Source organism: Scylla paramamosain, chromosome 21, assembly GCF_035594125.1.
Source record: "Scylla paramamosain isolate STU-SP2022 chromosome 21, ASM3559412v1, whole genome shotgun sequence".
In the NCBI taxonomy this organism is placed as follows: domain Eukaryota; kingdom Metazoa; phylum Arthropoda; class Malacostraca; order Decapoda; family Portunidae; genus Scylla; species Scylla paramamosain.
Genome location: NC_087171.1, coordinates 21,262,055 through 21,284,382, shown reverse-complemented (window position 1 = coordinate 21,284,382; position 22,328 = coordinate 21,262,055). Strand labels below are relative to the sequence as shown.

The 22,328-nt window shown below is 39.0% G+C and overlaps 1 protein-coding gene across 19 annotated transcripts; it reads left to right on the top strand.

Annotated features, from left to right (window-relative positions):
* Window positions 1-1,152: 1,152 nt before the first annotated feature.
* Window positions 1,153-21,415, top strand: LOC135111237 (uncharacterized). 19 transcript variants are annotated; one of them, XR_010273645.1, is made up of 6 exons: window positions 12,679-12,983; window positions 14,714-14,768; window positions 19,315-19,474; window positions 19,835-20,037; window positions 20,161-20,354; window positions 20,949-21,415. XR_010273645.1 is itself a non-coding variant. In XM_064024394.1 (5 exons), exons 3-5 carry the CDS (start codon window positions 9,160-9,162, stop codon window positions 20,979-20,981), a joined length of 324 nt encoding a protein of 107 aa, XP_063880464.1. In that variant the 5' UTR covers window positions 3,592-3,797; window positions 8,315-8,474; window positions 9,140-9,159; the 3' UTR covers window positions 20,982-21,415. The 19 variants fall into 19 exon arrangements, 1 of the variants encoding a protein (XP_063880464.1); XR_010273640.1 differs by having other exon boundaries at window positions 12,681-13,063; XR_010273642.1 differs by lacking the exon at window positions 12,679-12,983 and adding an exon at window positions 14,349-14,438.
* The last annotated feature ends 913 nt before the right edge of the window (window positions 21,416-22,328 follow it).

Sequence of the window (22,328 nt, the reverse complement as noted above, 5' to 3'; positions counted from 1 at the left end):
TAGGGGCCGTGTCTATGGCTGTGATAGCTCTGAGAATGTGTTGCTTGACAGCTTTCATTAAGGCTTCCCCTGTCCACCCGCTTCCACAACTACCAGTATAGACAGACCTTCCCAGCAACCAGTATCCTGCCTAGCTAAAATAAATATAACCATGGAGCCCATTAGCTCATCAGACAGAACGATGATATTACCAGGCCGTGCAAATGAGCGAAAATCGTTTTCATTATTGCCTTCCTTTTATTTTGCGGGCATCATGCCGCCCCTTAAACAATGCCGTGCTGGGCGATTGCTCATGTCGCCCACTGTTATATAGATCCTTTTCTGTATGACTGCTGAAGGTTGTTGAGACCCCGAAGCATTTCAGAGTAGTCTTTAATTCGCGTCTGGCAACGAGACCCAAGGATAGGCCGATAGTTACGGCACCAATCATTAATTCAGAGCTAAATGCAACAAATAACACTAAAAGCACCTACAAAATCATTATAAACACTTGCAACAATAATGAGAGAGAGAGAGAGAGAGAGAGAGAGAGAGAGAGAGAGAGAGAGAGAGAGAGAGAGATTTACGCCTTAATTACTTATTTGTTAACTGCATAAATAGTCCGCAGCTTGCACTATATCTTTAGCAATGAGGTGTGTCCTGATGTGAGGGGTGCATCAGGATAGAGGCCAGGGGTCGGTGCGACCCTCCTGACCTTAAGATATACTGCTCCTGGCGGGCAAGTTGGGAAGCGTGCTGTGAGCGCGTATCTGCCAACGAAATACGAAGGAAAACTATAGGTAATTTACTTAGATTTTAGGTATTGAGGAAATAACCTTAACATAGTAACTTTAAAACACTGGTAGATTATATCAGGAATATATATATATATATATATATATATATATATATATATATATATATATATATATATATATATATATATATATATATATATATATATATATATATATATATATATATATATATATATATATATATATATATATATATATATATATGAAAACTACTAGAAAATTATCAACTAAAGGGTAAAGATAATTCCTCTTTGCTTCATGTTTAGAAGTAATTATACACACAGTGTTCATATTAATGCAAGGAATGATGGATATAAAGACGAAGTCAGAGCCAAAACAACATTTACTTTCCCTGGCCAGACTTGTCACGTGGCACAAGAAATATTCACTCATAAAACCGTAATTAACTTTTCAAAACCATACCAAAACACTTTATAAAACCTAAAAAGTTTAAAGAAAACACAAGACAAATGACATTCAAAACAGGAGATAAACAAGATAAAAGGTTGAGACGGTAATTTAGGCAGTCAGTCGGTGTTTGTAGTACACGTCTCTCAATTCTCTGCGTGAGGGAACTTTTCTGTTTTTGTGCGCCCACGCCTACCCTGTGGTCGCCAGGGATGCTACACAGCTTAAATCTTCCCTGGTGGGTGATAAGGAAGGTGAGGATGCTGCCACTGGACTCGTGGGGGCAAGAAAGAGTGAAAAACAAGCTACCAGGGCATCGTGGCTATTAGGGCAGGTAAGGTGACTCCTCTCAAGGCGCCATGTTATTTAATAGTGTCGACGTGGGGTACTTTCCCAGGAAATTAACATAGAGGGAAATGGTGATAATGCATGACAGCGTAGTGTATGTGGCTTGCCAGTAATGATAACGTTTTATGCTGTGTCGAAGGCATTACAAGAATTCATAATGAAACGAACCGCCCTAACGAGGAAATGTTACGAATACATTCATATAACGGTAATTGTCTAGAGTCCTTACCGGGCCTTATTACTGGTCTATTCACTTCAATTCTTTTACACATACCTTCACATGCACCTAAAACATCATTTTAAAGTGGGGGACAAATGCCCCCTTCCCTCTAGTCGGTTAGGTTAGGTTAGGTTAGGTTAGGTTAGGTTAAGTTAGGTTAGGTTAGGTTAGGTTAGGTTAGGTTTTAGGTGCATGTGAAGGTATGTGTAAAAGAATTGAAGTGAATAGACCAGTAATAAGGCCCGGTAAGGACTCTAGACAATTACCCTAACCTAACCTAACCTAACCTAACCTAACCTAACCTAACCGACTAGAGGGAAGGGGGCATTTGTCCCCCACTTTAAAATGATGTTTTAGGTGCATGTGAAGGTATGTGTAAAAGAATTGAAGTGAATAGACCAGTAATAAGGCCCGGTAAGGACTCTAGACAATTACCCATATAACTATACATTTCACGGTCCTAACTCGCCCTCCAGGACATAATATCAGTTAATTAACCTATGCAGAAAATTAAGAAGCGATAACAATGAAATTGTCAAAATACTGTTATACGGATCATTGGGGCGGTCACTATTATCGACCATTATTTCCTTTATCTGTCATTATAACCTAATCCTGTCACAAATGGAGCTACATTTCTAATACATCATATCCGCAGGTCAGATATATCTGACACTGCCTAGCTTCTGTGATGAAGGGTTAAAGAGTGTTACCGCCAAGCGGGTGAAAAGTTGTTGCGTAAGCGAGTTTGTCAATGAGGAAGGAAAGGACCTGGAGGTCAGGGCGAGGACCAAGACGAGGCCTAAGTCAGCGAATTTCTTGTACGGTCGGTGTTGAAGTAGTGTTGATGTAAGGAGATGTAGGATGCTTGTTATGACATGAGGCTAAGATGAGGCCGGCCTTATCGCCGCCGCTAATGGATAACGATGGACAGGGTAGGAACCCAGGCAGTAACTGAGGACGATAAGGACACTGTGCTGAGGAATGCTGGCTGCTATGTACCGTCGGCTATTATGTACCGGCTCCTATGAACCACTGCTTTGGCTTATATGTACCAAACAAGGCTGCTACATACCAGCTACCAAGTAGGGAGATAAAAATTAATATTGTAAGAAAAAAGTAATAAAACTACATTAAAATATAAAACACGAAAAAAATGAAAAAAATAAAAATAAATAAAACTATTGTCAACAAATACAATCAATAGAATTCAGCACACACTGATTTAATACAGGCTTAGTCCTCAGCATGATCCATGAGTTCAGCACACAAGTTAAAAAATGCATCGGTTTTCTCTCTCTCTCTCTCTCTCTCTCTCTCTCTCTCTCTCTCTCTCTCTCAATAGTTATACGGGTTTTCAAGGGTGTTTTTACGGTTCTAGTGACAGATTATGTTAGTTTCTACATTACTAACAGGAGAAACTTGCTTTTAAAAGGCTGTCATTGAAGTAATACAGTTTTTTAAGGGTGTTTTTACAGTTCTAGTGACAGATCTATAACATTTCTATATTATTAACAGGAGAAACACTCTTGAAAATCCTGGTAATTATCATTTTGGCTTTGAGAAACAGTCGTGAGGAGAGAGAGACAGAGAGAGAGAGAGAGAGAGAGAGAGAGAGAGAGAGAGAGAGAGAAGCATTTTAGTTGAGTGTATCCTGCGCTCGTTCGTGTTTGCTGCGGTGACACGGTGCAGCAGTGAGTGAAATTTTACTTCATAATCACGTAGTCGTAGTGGGTGTGGAGTGGGGAAAGGGAAGTGAGGAAGTGAGGATATTATATGATATATTATTTGATAACATGTCACCTTTAGTGAGTGTTAGTGAGTGTAATAGTGAGTGTGGTTGGAGCAGTGATACGTGGCGCTGGGGAGGGAGAGCGGGTGGCTGGATGGCTGGCTACATTGTTTTGGTCAACACTGGTCAGTCTTGCCCCACACGCTCTTTTAACCAGCGTTTCCGTATTCCCGGCAGCTTTTCCCTGTACCGAGCACCGCCAAGCAGCACCAGAGAGGCACGAATATGTAAGGTGAGTCCAGCGGTGCCAGCCTCACCTCAGTCAGCCTTCCTGCCTTCACTACATCCTCCTCCTCCCTGTAGTGTCTCGTTTATTTAGGTTTTATTATTCGTCTTTTTTAGGCATGTTTTAAGGTTGTTGACTTATTTTTAGAGTTTGTTCACATCTGAGTCTGGAAACTTGGAGATTAAGGCAAATAATGAAAGATTCGTTAATTTGTAAACAAGCTGTCTGCTGAGGTAGAGGCAGGACGTCAGTGTTTTCAGCCATTATTTGCTTCGTCTCTCATTTACTGTAAGCCAAACATGTCATAAGATAGAACCACATGTCTGGCCTTCATATTCGCTGGTCAGATAAATCCACCATTGCCTACTTTTGGTCTCATGAACGAATAATTAAGGCAACATGGCCGCTGGCTACCCCACTAAGGTCTCCCCCGGCGGCCGCCATGATGGAATGCTGCCTGAGCCAACTTGTTGGGTTCCAATATTTTTTTGAATTTTTCTGAATGACTTTATTTGGCTTCTATAGTAAGTTTTTATGATTTATAAAAATATTTCGTTGCTTTTGAAGTGCGTTTCTTGCCTCAGTTAAGTAAATGTGAATTTGCTGCTGTTTTTTTGCATAAATATATATAGGACTTTTTACGGTGAAATTTACCAGACCCGGTTTTTTGGCTCTTTTATTTAAGGCTGTAATGAAGGTTTTATTGCTTCAAAAAATCGTTTATGATATTTAAAGTGTTTTGCGTTTCTGATGAGCTAAGTGTGTGGAATCTAAAATAGCTTTTGATGCCGTTAAAAGTGGTGATTTTGTCATTTTTTGGATTTTTTATTTGAATATCTTAGCTTGTAACTAACTTTGCATTGTTTAGAAAAACACTTCAGATTTTTTAAAGTGTTTTTTCATTGGTGTAAAATTAAATGGGTGGACTTTTCAATGATTTTAATGGTGTCAAAGATTCAACACTTTTTCCATATTTCATATTAATATTTCTTTATAACTGCTCAAGCTGGTGATGTTTTTATATTGTGAATATTAGTTAAAGTAATTGTCAAGTCAGAATATATAAGGCATTCGAGCCTAGCTTCGTTTTTTCTAGGGGTCAATTTTGAAATGAAATATGTTACGTACGTCAGCCAGCGGGGCGCCGGCAGCCCCCGCCTGTGACGTCATCAATGGTCCTGGGACTCGCTCGGATATAGTGTCTCCTCGCCAGTATTTACCGTAATTTCCAGTGTTTTTCCAGGTGTTTCCAAGCTCAGGTATGTAGGCAGTAGTAGTAGAAGGAGAAAAATAGATAAATGGAGGAGGAGGAGGAAGTAGTAAGGAGAAATGGAGGAGAAGGAGGAGGGGGCATAACAGGTAAATACCAAGAAGACCATGTTTAGCTTAGTTTTCCTTCCTGCCCTGCTTTTTCTCTGTAATATTTCATGTGTTTTGTGTGTTTTAAGTGTGTTTTGGATATATTTAGGAGTGTTGTGGAGTGTTTTGTGAATGTTTGAGTGTGTTTAGGATGTATATTTGCTATTATATCTGTGTTTTGTGTGAATTTAGGGTGTTTAAAGTGTGGCTTAGGATGTTTTTAGGTGTATTTTACGTGTATTTAGTCTTGTAAAGTGTTTTGAGTATATTGTGGAGTGTTTTGGGTGTGTTTGGGGGCATATTGAGGTGTTGTGAGTTTGTTATGAGTTTATTTAGGGTGTTTCAAGTGTTTCGGGTGAGTTTGGATGTGTGTCGGGTCTTTTATTTGAGTTTGTGTGGGGTGTTCTGGGTGCGGTAGTAGTAGTAGAAGAAGAAAAATAGATAAATGGAGGAGGAGGAGGAAGTAGTAAGGAGAAATGGAGGAGAAGGAGGAGGGGGCATAACAGGTAAATACGAAGAAGACCATGTTTAGCTTAGTTTTCCTTCCTACTCTGCTTTTTCTCTGTAATATTTCATGTGTTTTGGGTGTTTTAAGTGTGTTTTGGATGTATTTAGGAGTGTTGTGGAGTGTTTTGTGAATGTTTAAGTGTGTTTAAGATGTATATTTGCTATTATATCTGTGTATTGTGTGAATTTAGGGTGTTTAAAGTGTGGCTTAGGATATTTTTAGGTGTAATTTACGTGTATTTAGTCTTTAAAGTGCTTTTAGTATATTGTGGAGTATTTTGGGTGTGTTTGGGGGCATACTGAGGTGTTGTGAGTTTGTTGAGTTTATTTAGGGTGTTTCAAGTGTTTCGGGTGAGTTTGGATGTGTGTCGGGTCTTTTATTTGAGTTTGTGTGGGGTGTTCTGGGTGCGGTAGTAGTAGTAGAAGGAGAAAAATAGATAAATGGAGGAGGAGGAGGAAGTAGTAAGGAGAAATGGAGGAGAAGGAGGATGAGGCATAGCAGGTAAATACCAAGAAGACCATGTTTAGCTAAGTTTTTTTTCCTGCCCTGCTTTTTCTCTGTAATATTTCATGTGTTTTGGGTGTTTTAAGTGTGTTTTGGATGTATTTAGGAGTGTTGTGGAGTGTTTTGTGAATGTTTAAGTGTGTTTAGGATGTATATTTGCTATTATATCTGTGTTTTGTGTGCATTTAGGGTGTTTAAAGTGTGGCTTAGGATGTTTTTGTGTATTTTACGTGTATTTAGTCTTGTAAAGTGTTTTGGGTGTGTTTGGGGGCATATTGAGGTGGTGTGAGTTTGTTTTGAGTTTATTTAGGGTGTTTCAAGTGTTTCGGGTGAGTTTGGATGTGTGTCGGGTCTTTTATTTGAGTTTGTGTGGGGTGTTCTGTGTGCGTCTTAGTGTGGTTTGGGTGTATCCTGTTGTGGGATGTTTTTGGTGTGTTTGAATGAGTTTTGGGATGTTTTGGGTGTGTTTTGGCTGTTTTGAGTGTTTGGGTGAGTTTTGCGGGTAGTTGGAGGTGTTTTGAGTGTATTTTGGATGTTTGAGTGTGTTTTAGTTGTGTTGGATGAGTTTTGTGGGTATATCAGAGTGTTTTGAGTGTCTTGGATGTTTTCAGCATGATTTAGGTGTGTTTGAGTGAGTTTTATGGATATTTTGAGGTGATGTGGGGTGTTTTGAGCATGTTTTTGGATGAATAATATGTGTTTTTTGTGTTTCTGGGTGGGTTTTTTGGGCACATTTGGGTGTTGTGGGGTATTTTGAGTGTATTTGGATGTTAAGTATGTCTTAGGTGTGATTGGATGAGTTTTGTTATATTTAGGGGTGTTTTGAGTGTGGTTTGGGTGAGTTTTGTTGTATTTAGGGTGCTTTGTGTGCAGTACCAGAAGGATAACTGAGGGTGCAGGTCCAATGGAGTTTCAAAGAAAATAGAAAGTCCACTGGAGTTTCAAAGCAAATAATGAGTAGGTCCATTGGAGTTGTTAAGTTGTCCATTGTTTGGTGCTTAGTTAATTTCTTGTAAGCTATCATAGATTCTCTCTCTCTCTCTCTCTCTCTCTCTCTCTCTCTCTCTCTCTCTCTCTCTCTCTCTCTCTCTCTCTCTCTCTCTCTCTCCCCCTTTTCCATAAGTTGTTAATTTATCTGTATTTTGTTTACGATAATAATGGTACATAACTGATGGTTCATAGCAGCCATGGATGGTACATAGCAGCCAGTGGTACACAGCAGCCAATGGTACATAGTGGCCTGTTACCGTGCTGAGGACACTCATGTAGGGAGGACGTGTGTCTTTGCAGAGACAGAAGTAGATAGACTTACGTAGAGCACCTGTCAGAAAGGGCATGCGCGTTACTTAATGATTACCTCATGACCCAAACATATAAGTGTAACAACTGTCTGTGTAAGAATACATTATCCTATATGTAACGTGCAGAATCATACCTGTATTACACAAATTATTCATATAGAATAATTGTCTATGATCATTAATGTATGTCTTCAGGTTTTGACCGAATTCAACCAGATCCAACCGGATTCAATGGGATACAATAAATTATTCGTGTCATCGTGTGGGTCTGAATCAAGCTTCGCCGCCTGCTGGCGGTTATAAAGAGGCTAAATATTGGGTGTCGTCTTCGTAGAGGTTTATTATTTATTATTATTATTAAATAAGTCTTATTATTATCAAACAGTTTATTATTAGGACAGTTTACAAACTGAAAATGTACAGAAGAGATGGGGAAATAACATATTGTATGTTTGCAAACAATATGTATGCTGTGTGTGTGTGTGTGTGTGTGTGTGTGTGTGTGTGTGTGTGTGTGTGTGTGTGTGTGTACTTTGCTTTTAGTAGTAGTAATAAGGGACAAAATATTCTAACCACTCAGTATAGCCATGCATGTTCTGTGTATGATCTTATAGGCCAACTGCATGAGGATCATTCCCTAAACCAACCACACCACGTATATTTTATTTTCCTTGATAAATTGAGACCAGAATTTTCATAGAACGTCAGATAACGCCAGTGCTGTGCTAGATTACGAACCCCAGTATTAAGAGAGGACAGACTAACAACACAGGTGCTGTTAATGTTATTAGGTTAATGAAATCTGGTGATGCTGTGTTGTTATAATATTTATTGCTAAGTGTATATTTCAGGGAGGAAGGGAGTACAAGCAATGCAATGGGTGACTTCCAAGCACTTACTGGCCTCCCAGGACCTGCAGTGGAACCAGAAACACTCCCTTTCTGGCGACATTCACAGTTGTCACCAGTGCCACTCACTGCTGGAAGATTGTGTCACTGTATGCTGCCAAAGGTGAATAGAGGGAAACTCTCTCTCTCTCTCTTTGTCTGACAGGTGTGTGTGTGTGTGTATCTATCTATCTCCGTCTATCCATCCATCTATTTGTTTGTCTGTATCTTTGTCTGCTTATTTATCTACTGCATTAACTAAAAGTAAAGATAGGAGCTTCAGAAATTGTGGACTGTATAGGGTCAGATACAAAAGGTAGGGGATCAGAAAGTGTTTGTTAGCTTTTTTTTTTTATTATAATGTAATTCCAATTTGCTGAAGACCTTTGTTTTCCATGTCACCACAGACACAACGAATACTGGCTCTAGTAATTAATTCTGGTTATTGTTGCTATTGCTACAGGTGTGAGTGAAGAGGAAAGATGTATTTGAGATGCCAACAAGTCAATTTGTTCTAGCTACTTTTTAATGTTTGGTGGGAAGCCTTGAGAAAAAGGCAGTCCCTGAGCAGCGTGTGCCACCATGACGCAAGATTGGCGTTCATTGACTATTATTGTAACAGTACAGTATTTTCATTACATCAGAGACCCCTAGGAGTTAAGGAAGGTAAAAACAAAACAAGAAACTTTGGGTTTGGATGAATTTTATTCTTAAATGTGTGTTGGGATGAAGTTTATTGTTAAATGTACATTACATTATTATGTGTTACTGATTGAGATTGGGTTTCAGGAAGGAGTACAAGCAACACAATGGTTGACTTGGAAGTACTCACTGGCCTCCTAGGACTGGCAGTGGAACCAGGAACACACTCCCTTTCTGGCAGCATTGGCAGTTGTCACTTCTGCCACTCATTGCTGGAAGATTGTGTCACTGTATGCTACAAAAGGTGATATTCTCTCCGTCTCTCACTCTCTCTCTGACAGGTGTGTGTTTGTGTGTATCTATCCATCTATCCATTTATATGTCTGTCTGCTAATTTATCTGCATCAGTAACTAAAAGTAAAGGTAGGAGCTTCAGAAATTGTGGACTGTATAGGGTCAGACGCAAAAGGCACAGGATGAAAGTTTTTTTTTTGGGGGGGGGAATTTGCATAATGTAATTCCAATTTACTGAAGACCTTTGTTTTCCACATCACCAGATACAATGAATACTGACTAGTAATAAATACTGGTTATTGTTGCTATTGCTACAAGTGTGAGTGAAGAGGAGAGATGCATTTGAGATACCAATAAATCAATTTGTCTCAGGCCTTTTTAACGTTTGCCGGGAGGCCTTGAGCAGTCCCTGAGCAGCGTGTGCTTCCATGATGCAAGATTGGCTGGCGTTCATTGACTAGTATTGTAACAGTACAGTATTTTTCATTACACCAGAGACCTCTTGGAGTTAAAGAAAGTTAAAACAAAACAAGAAACTTTGTTTTGGGATTAATGTTATTGTTAAATGTATGTTGGGATGAAGGTTATTGTTAAATGTATATTACATTATTATGTGTTACTGATTGAGATTGGGTTTCAGGAAAAAGAGGAGTACAAGCAACATAATGGGTGACTTGCAAGCATTCACTGGCCTCCCAGGACCTGCAGTGGAACCAGGAACACTTTCTGGCAGCATTCACAGTTGTCACCAGTGCCAGTCATTGCTGGAATATTGTCACTGTATGCTGCAAAAGGTGTTAGATCTCTCTCTCTCTCTTTCTCTCTCTCTCTCTCTCTCTGATAGGTGTGTGTGTGTGTGTGTGTGTGTGTGTGTGTGTGTGTGCTTACCTATCTATCTATCCATATGTCTAAACATAGGAGCTTCAGAAATTGGGGGCTGTATAGGGTCAGATGCAAAAGGTAGAGGATCATAGTGTTTTTAGTTTTTTTTCTTTTTATGGAATTTGTATGATGTAATTCCAATTTACTGAAGACTTTTGTTTTACACGTTAACACTTATTTTCATATTTAACTATTTTTTTTATGTCCCAAGTATTTGAAAACCTAATTGTCATGTATTATGGAAATAAAATGTTACCTGCATGTTTTGATTTAATTTAGGGATCTTCCTTACTTATGTTGTGTTTTTGTTTGGTGAAAAAGATGGCTTTGCAAAACTAACGTGTTACACTACACTACATACTGTCCTGAATGAGAGAGCGAGCGAGCGAGCGCTCAGGCCATCATAAAGCGAGTCGACACGTCAGATGTTGTTAGACTGGCACCACTTTCGCGAGACTTGTATTGTTTTTTGTAAGAATAAGTGTACAGACAGGTGCATACTTCATGAAGCAGCCTTCCACCTTTATTTTTATTTATTTATTATTTTTTTTTTTTTACCTAAGTGGCATGTCAACACGAAGGATTTTAGTATTTTAGTGTGTGGAGAGAGGGAGAGAGATAGGTGGGGGGGGACATGGAGTGGGGTTGAGAAAGGTGTGGCTTAATTTACATGTCACGACTTCTGGCTAATTACACTTACCTACTAAAATCCCTCGAGTTGACGTGCCGCTTTGGCTTAAAAAAAAAAAAAAAAAAATTATATATATATATATATATATATATATATATATATATATATATATATATATATATATATATATATATATATATATATATATATATATATATATATATATATATATATATATATATATATATATATATATATAATGATAGAAGCTGCTTTATGAAGTATGGGGCCGTCTGTACACTTGGATTCTTACAAAAACAATACAAATCTCGAGAAAGTGATGCCAGTCTAACATTTCCTGACGTGTCGATTCGCTTTATGACAGCCTGAGCTGTCACCTCTCTCTCTCTCTCTCTCTCTCTCTCTCTCTCTCTCTAAGCAGAATCTCATCTTTGACCTCATTTTATCATCAACAAGCCAACACTCGCCTTTCTATGCAGCAGCTGGACGCGAGTTAGATGCTATGGAATCTGTTGAAAGAAAAAAAAAAAGATGCAGGATGAAAATGTCAGCCGTCATAGAAAGGAAGAAAAAATGTGAATACGAATTTGGAGGAGGACATAATGGACCTACTGTGGCCTTGCCATAAATGTAAAAATCTTGTAGGGGCCGTGTCTATGGCTGTGATAGCTCTGAGAATGTGTTGCTTGACAGCTTTCATTAAGGCTTCCCCTGTCCACCCGCTTCCACAACTACCAGTATAGACAGACCTTCCCAGCAACCAGTATCCTGCCTAGCTAAAATAAATATAACCATGGAGCCCATTAGCTCATCAGACAGAACGATGATATTACCAGGCCGTGCAAATGAGCGAAAATCGTTTTCATTATTGCCTTCCTTTTATTTTGCGGGCATCATGCCGCCCCTTAAACAATGCCGTGCTGGGCGATTGCTCATGTCGCCCACTGTTATATAGATCCTTTTCTGTATGACTGCTGAAGGTTGTTGAGACCCCGAAGCATTTCAGAGTAGTCTTTAATTCGCGTCTGGCAACGAGACCCAAGGATAGGCCGATAGTTACGGCACCAATCATTAATTCAGAGCTAAATGCAACAAATAACACTAAAAGCACCTACAAAATCATTACAAACACTTGCAACAATAATGAGAGAGAGAGAGAGAGAGAGAGAGAGAGAGAGAGAGAGAGAGAGAGAGAGAGAGAGAGAGAGAGAGAGATTTACGCCTTAATTACTTATTTGTTAACTGCATAAATAGTCCGCAGCTTGCACTATTTCTTTAGCAATGAGGTGTGTCCTGATGTGAGGGGTGCATCAGGATAGAGGCCAGGGGTCGGTGCGACCCTCCTGACCTTAAGATATACTGCTCCTGGCGGGCAAGTTGGGAAGCGTGCTGTGAGCGCGTATCTGCCAACGAAATACGAAGGAAAACTATAGGTAATTTACTTAGATTTTAGGTATTGAGGAAATAACCTTAACATAGTAACTTTAAAACACTGGTAGATTATATCAGGAATATATATATATATCTATATATATATATATATATATATATATATATATATATATATATATATATATATATATATATATATATATATATATATATATATATATATATATATATATATATATATATATATATATATATATATATATATATATATATATATATATATATATATATATATATATATATATATATATATGAAAACTACTAGAAAATTATCAACTAAAGGGTAAAGATAATTCCTCTTTGCTTCATGTTTAGAAGTAATTATACACACAGTGTTCATATTAATGCAAGGAATGATGGATATAAAGACGAAGTCAGAGCCAAAACAACATTTACTTTCCCTGGCCAGACTTGTCACGTGGCACAAGAAATATTCACTCATAAAACCGTAATTAACTTTTCAAAACCATACCAAAACACTTTATAAAACCTAAAAAGTTTAAAGAAAACACAAGACAAATGACATTCAAAACAGGAGATAAACAAGATAAAAGGTTGAGACGGTAATTTAGGCAGTCAGTCGGTGTTTGTAGTACACGTCTCTCAATTCTCTGCGTGAGGGAACTTTTCTGTTTTTGTGCGCCCACGCCTACCCTGTGGTCGCCAGGGATGCTACACAGCTTAAATCTTCCCTGGTGGGTGATAAGGAAGGTGAGGATGCTGCCACTGGACTCGTGGGGGCAAGAAAGAGTGAAAAACAAGCTACCAGGGCATCGTGGCTATTAGGGCAGGTAAGGTGACTCCTCTCAAGGCGCCATGTTATTTAATAGTGTCGACGTGGGGTACTTTCCCAGGAAATTAACATAGAGGGAAATGGTGATAATGCATGACAGCGTAGTGTATGTGGCTTGCCAGTAATGATAACGTTTTATGCTGTGTCGAAGGCATTACAAGAATTCATAATGAAACGAACCGCCCTAACGAGGAAATGTTACGAATACATTCATATAACTATACATTTCACGGTCCTAACTCGCCCTCCAGGACATAATATCAGTTAATTAACCTATGCAGAAAATTAAGAAGCGATAACAATGAAATTGTCAAAATACTGTTATACGGATCATTGGGGCGGTCAGATATATCTGACACTGCCTAGCTTCTGTGATGAAGGGTTAAAGAGTGTTACCGCCAAGCGGGTGGAAAGTTGTTGCGTAAGCGAGTTTGTCAATGAGGAAGGAAAGGACCTGGAGGTCAGGGCGAGGACCAAGACGAGGCCTAAGTCAGCGAATTTCTTGTACGGTCGGTGTTGAAGTAGTGTTGATGTAAGGAGATGAAGGATGCTTGTTATGACATGAGGCTAAGATGAGGCCGGCCTTATCGCCGCCGCTAATGGATAACGATGGACAGGGTAGGAACCCAGGCAGTAACTGAGGACGATAAGGACACTGTGCTGAGGAATGCTGGCTGCTATGTACCGTCGGCTATTATGTACCGGCTCCTATGAACCACTGCTTTGGCTTATATGTACCAAACAAGGCTGCTACATACCAGCTACCAAGTAGGGAGATAAAAAATAATATTGTAAGAAAAAAGTAATAAAACTACATTAAAATATAAAACACGAAAAAAAAATGAAAAAAATAAAAATAAATAAAACTGTATTGTCAACAAATACAATCAATAGAATTCAGCACACACTGATTTAATACAGGCTTAGTCCTCAGCATGATCCATGAGTTCAGCACACAAGTTAAAAAATGCATCGGTTTTCTCTCTCTCTCTCTCTCTCTCTCTCTCTCTCTCTCTCTCTCTCTCTCTCTCTCTCAATAGTTGCACGGGTTTTCAAGGGTGTTTTTACGGTTCTAGTGACAGATTATGTTAGTTTCTACATTACTAACAGGAGAAACTTGCTTTTAAAAGGCTGTCATTGAAGTAATACAGTTTTTTAAGGGTGTTTTTACAGTTCTAGTGACAGATCTACAACATTTCTATATTATTAACAGGAGAAACACTCTTGAAAATCCTGGTAATTATCATTTTGGCTTTGAGAAACAGTCGTGAGGAGAGAGAGAGAGAGAGAGAGAGAGAGAGAGAGAGAGAGAAGCATTTTAGTTGAGTGTATCCTGCGCTCGTTCGTGTTTGCTGCGGTGACACGGTGCAGCAGTGAGTGAAATTTTACTTCATAATCACGTAGTCGTAGTGGGTGTGGAGTGGGGAAAGGGAAGCGAGGAAGTGAGGATATTATATGATATATTATTTGATAACATGTCACCTTTAGTGAGTGTTAGTGAGTGTAATAGTGAGTGTGGTTGGAACAGTGATACGTGGCGCTGGGGAGGGAGAGCGGGTGGCTGGCTGGCTGGCTACATTGTTTTGGTCAACACTGGTCAGTCTTGCCCCACACGCTCTTTTAACCAGCGTTTCCGTATTCCCGGCAGCTTTTCCCTGTACCGAGCACCGCCAAGCAGCACCAGAGAGGCACGAATATGTAAGGTGAGTCCAGCGGTGCCAGCCTCACCTCAGTCAGCCTTCCTGCCTTCACTACATCCTCCTCCTCCCTGTAGTGTCTCGTTTATTTAGGTTTTATTATTCGTCTTTTTTAGGCATGTTTTAAGGTTGTTGACTTATTTTTAGAGTTTGTTCACATCTGAGTCTGGAAACTTGGAGATTAAGGCAAATAATGAAAGATTCGTTAATTTGTAAACAAGCTGTCTGCTGAGGTAGAGGCAGGACGTCAGTGTTTTCAGCCATTATTTGCTTCGTCTCTCATTTACTGTAAGCCAAACATGTCATAAGATAGAACCACATGTCTGGCCTTCATATTCGCTGGTCAGATAAATCCACCATTGCCTACTTTTGGTCTCATGAACGAATAATTAAGGCAACATGGCCGCTGGCTACCCCAATAAGGTCTCCCCCGGCGGCCGCCATGATGGAATGCTGCCTGAGCCAATTTGTTGGGTTCCAATATTTTTTTGAATTTTTCTGAATGACTTTATTTGGCTTCTATAGTAAGTTTTTATGATTTATAAAAATATTTCGTTGCTTTTGAAGTGCGTTTCTTGCCTCAGTTAAGTAAATGTGGTGAATTTGCTGCTGTTTTTTTGCATAAATATAGGACTTTTTACGGTGAAATTTACCAGACCCGGTTTTTTGGCTCTTTTATTTGAGGCTGTAATGAAGGTTTTATTGCTTCAAAAATTCGTTTATGATATTTAAAGTGTTTTGCGTTTCTGATGAGCTAAGTGTGTGGAATCTAAAATAGCTTTTGATGCTGTTAAAAGTGGTGATTTTGTCATTTTTTGGATTTTTTATTTGAATATCTTAGCTTGTAACTAACTTTGCATTGTTTAGAAAAACACTTCAGATTTTTTAAAGTGTTTTTTCATTGGTGTAAAATGAAATGGGTGGACTTTTCAATGATTTTAATGGTGTCAAAGATTCAACACTTTTTCCATATTTCATATTAATATTTCTTTATAACTGCTCAAGCTGGTGATGTTTTTATATTGTGAATATTAGTTAAAGTAATTGTCAAGTCAGAATATATAAGGCATTCGAGCCTAGCTTCGTTTTTTCTAGGGGTCAATTTTGAAATGAAATATGTTACGTACGTCAGCCAGCGGGGCGCCGGCAGCCCCTGCCTGTGACGTCATCAATGGTCCTGGGACTCGCTCGGATATAGTGTCTCCTCGTCAGTATTTACCGTAATTTCCAGCGTTTTTCCAGGTGTTTCCAAGCTCAGGTATGTAGGCAGTAGTAGTAGAAGGAGAAAAATAGATAAATGGAGGAGGAGGAGGAAGTAGTAAGGAGAAATGGAGGAGAAGGAGGAGGGGGCATAACAGGTAAATACCAAGAAGACCATGTTTAGCTTAGTTTTCCTTCCTGCCCTGCTTTTTCTCTGTAATATTTCATGTGTTTTGTGTGTTTTAAGTGTGTTTTGGATATATTTAGGAGTGTTGTGGAGTGTTTTGTGAATGTTTGAGTGTGTTTAGGATGTATATTTGCTATTATATCTGTGTTTTGTGTGAATTTAGGGTGTTTAAAGTGTGGCTTAGGATGTTTTTAGGTGTATTTTACGTGTATTTAGTCTTGTAAAGTGTTTTGAGTATATTGTGGAGTGTTTTGGGTGTGTTTGGGGGCATATTGAGGTGTTGTGAGTTTGTTATGAGTTTATTTAGGGTGTTTCAAGTGTTTCGGGTGAGTTTGGATGTGTGTCGGGTCTTTTATTTGAGTTTGTGTGGGGTGTTCTGGGTGCGGTAGTAGTAGTAGAAGAAGAAAAATAGATAAATGGAGGAGGAGGAGGAAGTAGTAAGGAGAAATGGAGGAGAAGGAGGAGGGGGCATAACAGGTAAATATGAAGAAGACCATGTTTAGCTTAGTTTTCCTTCCTACTCTGCTTTTTCTCTGTAATATTTCATGTGTTTTGGGTGTTTTAAGTGTGTTTTGGATGTATTTAGGAGTGTTGTGGAGTGTTTTGTGAATGTTTAAGTGTGTTTAAGATGTATATTTGCTATTATATCTGTGTATTGTGTGAATTTAGGGTGTTTAAAGTGTGGCTTAGGATGTTTTTAGGTGTAATTTACGTGTATTTAGTCTTTAAAGTGCTTTTAGTATATTGTGGAGTATTTTGGGTGTGTTTGGGGGCATACTGAGGTGTTGTGAGTTTGTTATGAGTTTATTTAGGGTGTTTCAAGTGTTTCGGGTGAGTTTGGATGTGTGTCGGGTCTTTTATTTGAGTTTGTGTGGGGTGTTCTGGGTGCGGTAGTAGTAGTAGAAGGAGAAAAATAGATAAATGGAGGAGGAGGAGGAAGTAGTAAGGAGAAATGGAGGAGAAGGAGGATGAGGCATAGCAGGTAAATACCAAGAAGACCATGTTTAGCTAAGTTTTTTTTCCTGCCCTGCTTTTTCTCTGTAATATTTCATGTGTTTTGGGTGTTTTAAGTGTGTTTTGGATGTATTTAGGAGTGTTGTGGAGTGTTTTGTGAATGTTTAAGTGTGTTTAGGATGTATATTTGCTATTATATCTGTGTTTTGTGTGCATTTAGGCTGTTTAAAGTGTGGCTTAGGATGTTTTTATGTGTATTTTACGTGTATTTAGTCTTGTAAAGTGTTTTGGGTGTGTTTGGGGGGATATTGAGGTGGTGTGAGTTTGTTTTGAGTTTATTTAGGGTGTTTCAAGTGTTTCGGGTGAGTTTGGATGTGTGTCGGGTCTTTTATTTGAGTTTGTAAGGGGTGTTCTGTGTGCGTCTTAGTGTGGTTTGGGTGTATCCTGTTGTGGGATGTTTTTGGTGTGTTTGAATGAGTTTTGGGATGTTTTGGGTGTGTTTTGGCTGTTGTGAGTGTTTGGGTGAGTTTTGCGGGTAGTTGGAGGTGTTTTGAGTGTATTTTGGATGTTTGAGTGTGTTTTAGTTGTGTTGGATGAGTTTTGTGGGTATATCAGAGTGTTTTGAGTGTCTTGGATGTTTTCAGCATGATTTAGGTGTGTTTGAGTGAGTTTTATGGATATTTTGAGGTGATGTGGGGTGTTTTGAGCATGTTTTTGGATGAATAATATGTGTTTTGTGTGTTTCTGGGTGGGTTTTTTGGGCACATTTGGGTGTTGTGGGGTATTTTGAGTGTATTTGGATGTTAAGTATGTCTTAGGTGTGATTGGATGAGTTTTGTTATATTTAGGGGTGTTTTGAGTGTGGTTTGGGTGAGTTTTGTTGTATTTAGGGTGCTTTGTGTGCAGTACCAGAAGGATAACTGAGGGTGCAGGTCCAATGGAGTTTCAAAGAAAATAGAAAGTCCACTGGAGTTTCAAAGCAAATAATGAGTAGGTCCATTGGAGTTGTTAAGTTGTCCATTGTTTGGTGCTTAGTTAATTTCTTGTAGGCTATCATAGATTCTCTCTCTCTCTCTCTCTCTCTCTCTCTCTCTCTCTCTCTCTCTCTCTCTCTCTCTCTCTCTCTCTCTCTCTCTCTCTCTCTCTCTCTCTCTCTCTCTCTCTCTCTCTCTCCCCCTTTTCCATAAGTTGTTAATTTATCTGTATTTTGTTTACGATAATAGTGGTACATAACTGATGGTTCATAGCAGCCATGGATGGTACATAGCAGCCAGTGGTACACAGCAGCCAATGGTACATAGTGGCCTGTTACCGTGCTGAGGACACTCATGTAGGGAGGACGTGTGTCGGTGCAGAGACAGAAGTAGATAGACTTACGTAGAGCACCTGTCAGAAAGGGCATGCGCGTTACTTAATGATTACCTCATGACCCAAACACATAAGTGTAACAACTGTCTGTGTAAGAATACATTATCCTATATGTAACGTGCAGAATCATACCTGTATTACACAAATTATTCATATAGAATAATTGTCTATGATCATTAATGTATGTCTTCAGGTTTTGACCGAATTCAACCAGATCCAACCGGATTCAATGGGATACAATAAATTATTCGTGTCATCGTGTGGGTCTGAATCAAGCTTTGCCGCCTGCTGGCGGTTATAAAGAGGCTAAATATTGGGTGTCGTCTTCGTAGAGGTTTATTATTTATTATTATTATTAAATAAGTCTTATTATTATCAAACAGTTTATTATTAGGACAGTTTACAAACTGAAAATGTACAGAAGAGATGGGGAAATAACATATTGTATGTTTGCAAACAATATGTATGCTGTGTGTGTGTGTGTGTGTGTGTGTGTGTGTGTGTGTGTGTGTGTGTGTGTGTACTTTGCTTTTAGTAGTAGTAATAAGGGACAAAATATTCTAACCACTCAGTATAGCCATGCATGTTCTGTGTATGATCTTATAGGCCAACTGCATGAGGATCATTCCCTAAACCAACCACACCACGTATATTTAATTTTCCTTGATAAATTGAGACCAGAATTTTCATAGAACGTCAGATAACGCCAGTGATGTGCTAGATTATGAACCCCAGTATTAAGAGAGGACAGACTAACAACACAGGTGCTGTTAATGTTATTAGGTTAATGAAATCTGGTGATGCTGTGTTGTTATAATATTTATTGCTAAGTGTATATTTCAGGGAGGAAGGGAGTACAAGCAATGCAATGGGTGACTTCCAAGCACTTACTGGCCTCCCAGGACCTGCAGTGGAACCAGAAACACTCCCTTTCTGGCGACATTCACAGTTGTCACCAGTGCCACTCACTGCTGGAAGATTGTGTCACTGTATGCTGCCAAAGGTGAATAGAGGGAAACTCTCTCTCTCTCTCTTTGTCTGACAGGTGTGTGTGTGTGTGTATCTATCTATCTCCGTCTATCCATCCATCTATTTGTTTGTCTGTATCTTTGTCTGCTTATTTATCTACTGCATTAACTAAAAGTAAAGATAGGAGCTTCAGAAATTGTGGACTGTATAGGGTCAGATACAAAAGGTAGGGGATCAGAAAGTGTTTGTTAGCTTTTTTTTTTTTTTTTTTTTTTTTTTTTTGTATAATGTAATTCCAATTTGCTGAAGACCTTTCTTTGTTTTCCATGTCACCACAGACACAACGAATACTGGCTCTAGTAATTAATTCTGGTTATTGTTGCTATTGCTACAGGTGTGAGTGAAGAGGAAAGATGTATTTGAGATGCCAACAAGTCAATTTGTTCTAGCCGCTTTTTAATGTTTGGTGGGAAGCCTTGAGAAAAAGGCAGTCCCTGAGCAGCGTGTGCCACCATGACGCAAGATTGGCGTTCATTGACTATTATTGTAACAGTACAGTATTTTCATTACATCAGAGACCCCTAGGAGTTAAGGAAGGTAAAAACAAAACAAGAAACTTTGGGTTTGGATGAATTTTATTGTTAAATGTGTGTTGGGATGAAGTTTATTGTTAAATGTACATTACATTATTATGTGTTACTGATTGAGATTGGGTTTCAGGAAGGAGTACAAGCAACACAATGGTTGACTTGGAAGTACTCACTGGCCTCCTAGGACTGGCAGTGGAACCAGGAACACACTCCCTTTCTGGCAGCATTGGCAGTTGTCACTTCTGCCACTCATTGCTGGAAGATTGTGTCACTGTATGCTACAAAAGGTGATATTCTCTCCGTCTCTCACTCTCTCTCTGACAGGTGTGTGTTTGTGTGTGTATCTATCCATCTATCCATTTATATGTCTGTCTGCTAATTTATCTGCATCAGTAACTAAAAGTAAAGGTAGGAGCTTCAGAAATTGTGGACTGTATAGGGTCAGACGCAAAAGGCACAGGATGAAAGTTTTTTTTGGGGGGGGGGAATTTGCATAATGTAATTCCAATTTACTGAAGACCTTTGTTTTCCACATCACCAGATACAATGAATACTGACTAGTAATAAATACTGGTTATTGTTGCTATTGCTACAAGTGTGAGTGAAGAGGAGAGATGCATTTGAGATACCAATAAATCAATTTGTCTCAGGCCTTTTTAACGTTTGCCAGGAGGCCTTGAGCAGTCCCTGAGCAGCGTGTGCTTCCATGATGCAAGATTGGCTGGCGTTCATTGACTAGTATTGTAACAGTACAGTATTTTTCATTACACCAGAGACCTCTTGGAGTTAAAGAAAGTTAAAACAAAACAAGAAACTTTGTTTTGGGATTAATGTTATTGTTAAATGTATGTTGGGATGAAGGTTATTGTTAAATGTATATTACATTATTATGTGTTACTGATTGAGATTGGGTTTCAGGAAGAAGAGGAGTACAAGCAACATAATGGGTGACTTGCAAGCATTCACTGGCCTCCCAGGACCTGCAGTGGAACCAGGAACACTTTCTGGCAGCATTCACAGTTGTCACCAGTGCCAGTCATTGCTGGAATATTGTCACTGTATGCTGCAAAAGGTGTTAGATCTCTCTTTCTCTCTCTCTCTCTCTCTGATAGGTGTGTGTGTGTGTACTTACCTATCTATCTATCCATATGTCTAAACATAGGAGCTTCAGAAATTGGGGGCTGTATAGGGTCAGATGCAAAAGGTAGAGGATCATAGTGTTTTTAGTTTTTTTTCTTTTTATGGAATTTGTATGATGTAATTCCAATTTACTGAAGACTTGTTTTACACGTTAACACTTATTTTCATATTTAACTATTTTTTTTATGTCCCAAGTATTTGAAAACCTAATTGTCATGTATTATGGAAATAAAATGTTACCTGCATGTTTTGATTTAATTTAGGGATCTTCCTTACTTATGTTGTGTTTTTGTTTGGTGAAAAAGATGGCTTTGCAAAACTAACGTGTTACACTACACTACATACTGTCCTGAATGAGAGAGCGAGCGAGCGAGCGAGCGCTCAGGCCATCATAAAGCCAGTCGACACGTCAGATGTTGTTAGACTGGCACCACTTTCGCGAGACTTGTATTGTTTTTTGTAAGAATAAGTGTACAGACAGGTGCATACTTCATGAAGCAGCCTTCCACCTTTATTTTTATTTATTTATTATTTTTTTTTTTTTACCTAAGTGGCATGTCAACACGAGGGATTTTAGTATTTTAGTGTGTGGAGAGAGGGAGAGAGATAGGTGGGGGGGGACATGGAGTGGGGTTGAGAAAGGTGTGGCTTAATTTACATGTCACGACTTCTGGCTAATTACACTTACCTACTAAAATCCCTCGAGTTGACGTGCCGCTTTGGCTTAAAAATATATATATATATATATATAATGATAGAAGCTGCTTTATGAAGTATGGGGCCGTCTGTACACTTGGATTCTTACAAAAACAATACAAATCTCGAGAAAGTGATGCCAGTCTAACATTTCCTGACGTGTCGATTCGCTTTATGACAGCCTGAGCTGTCACCTCTCTCTCTCTCTCTCTCTCTCTCTCTCTCTAAGCAGAATCTCATCTTTGACCTCATTTTATCATCAACAAGCCAATACTCGCCTTTCTATGCAGCAGCTGGACCCGAGTTAGATGCTATGGAATCTGTTGAAAGAAAAAAAAAAAAGATGCAGGATGAAAATGTCAGCCGTCATAGAAAGGAAGAAAAAATGTGAATACGAATTTGGAGGAGGACATAATGGACCTACTGTGGCCTTGCCATAAATGTAAAAATCTTGTAGGGGCC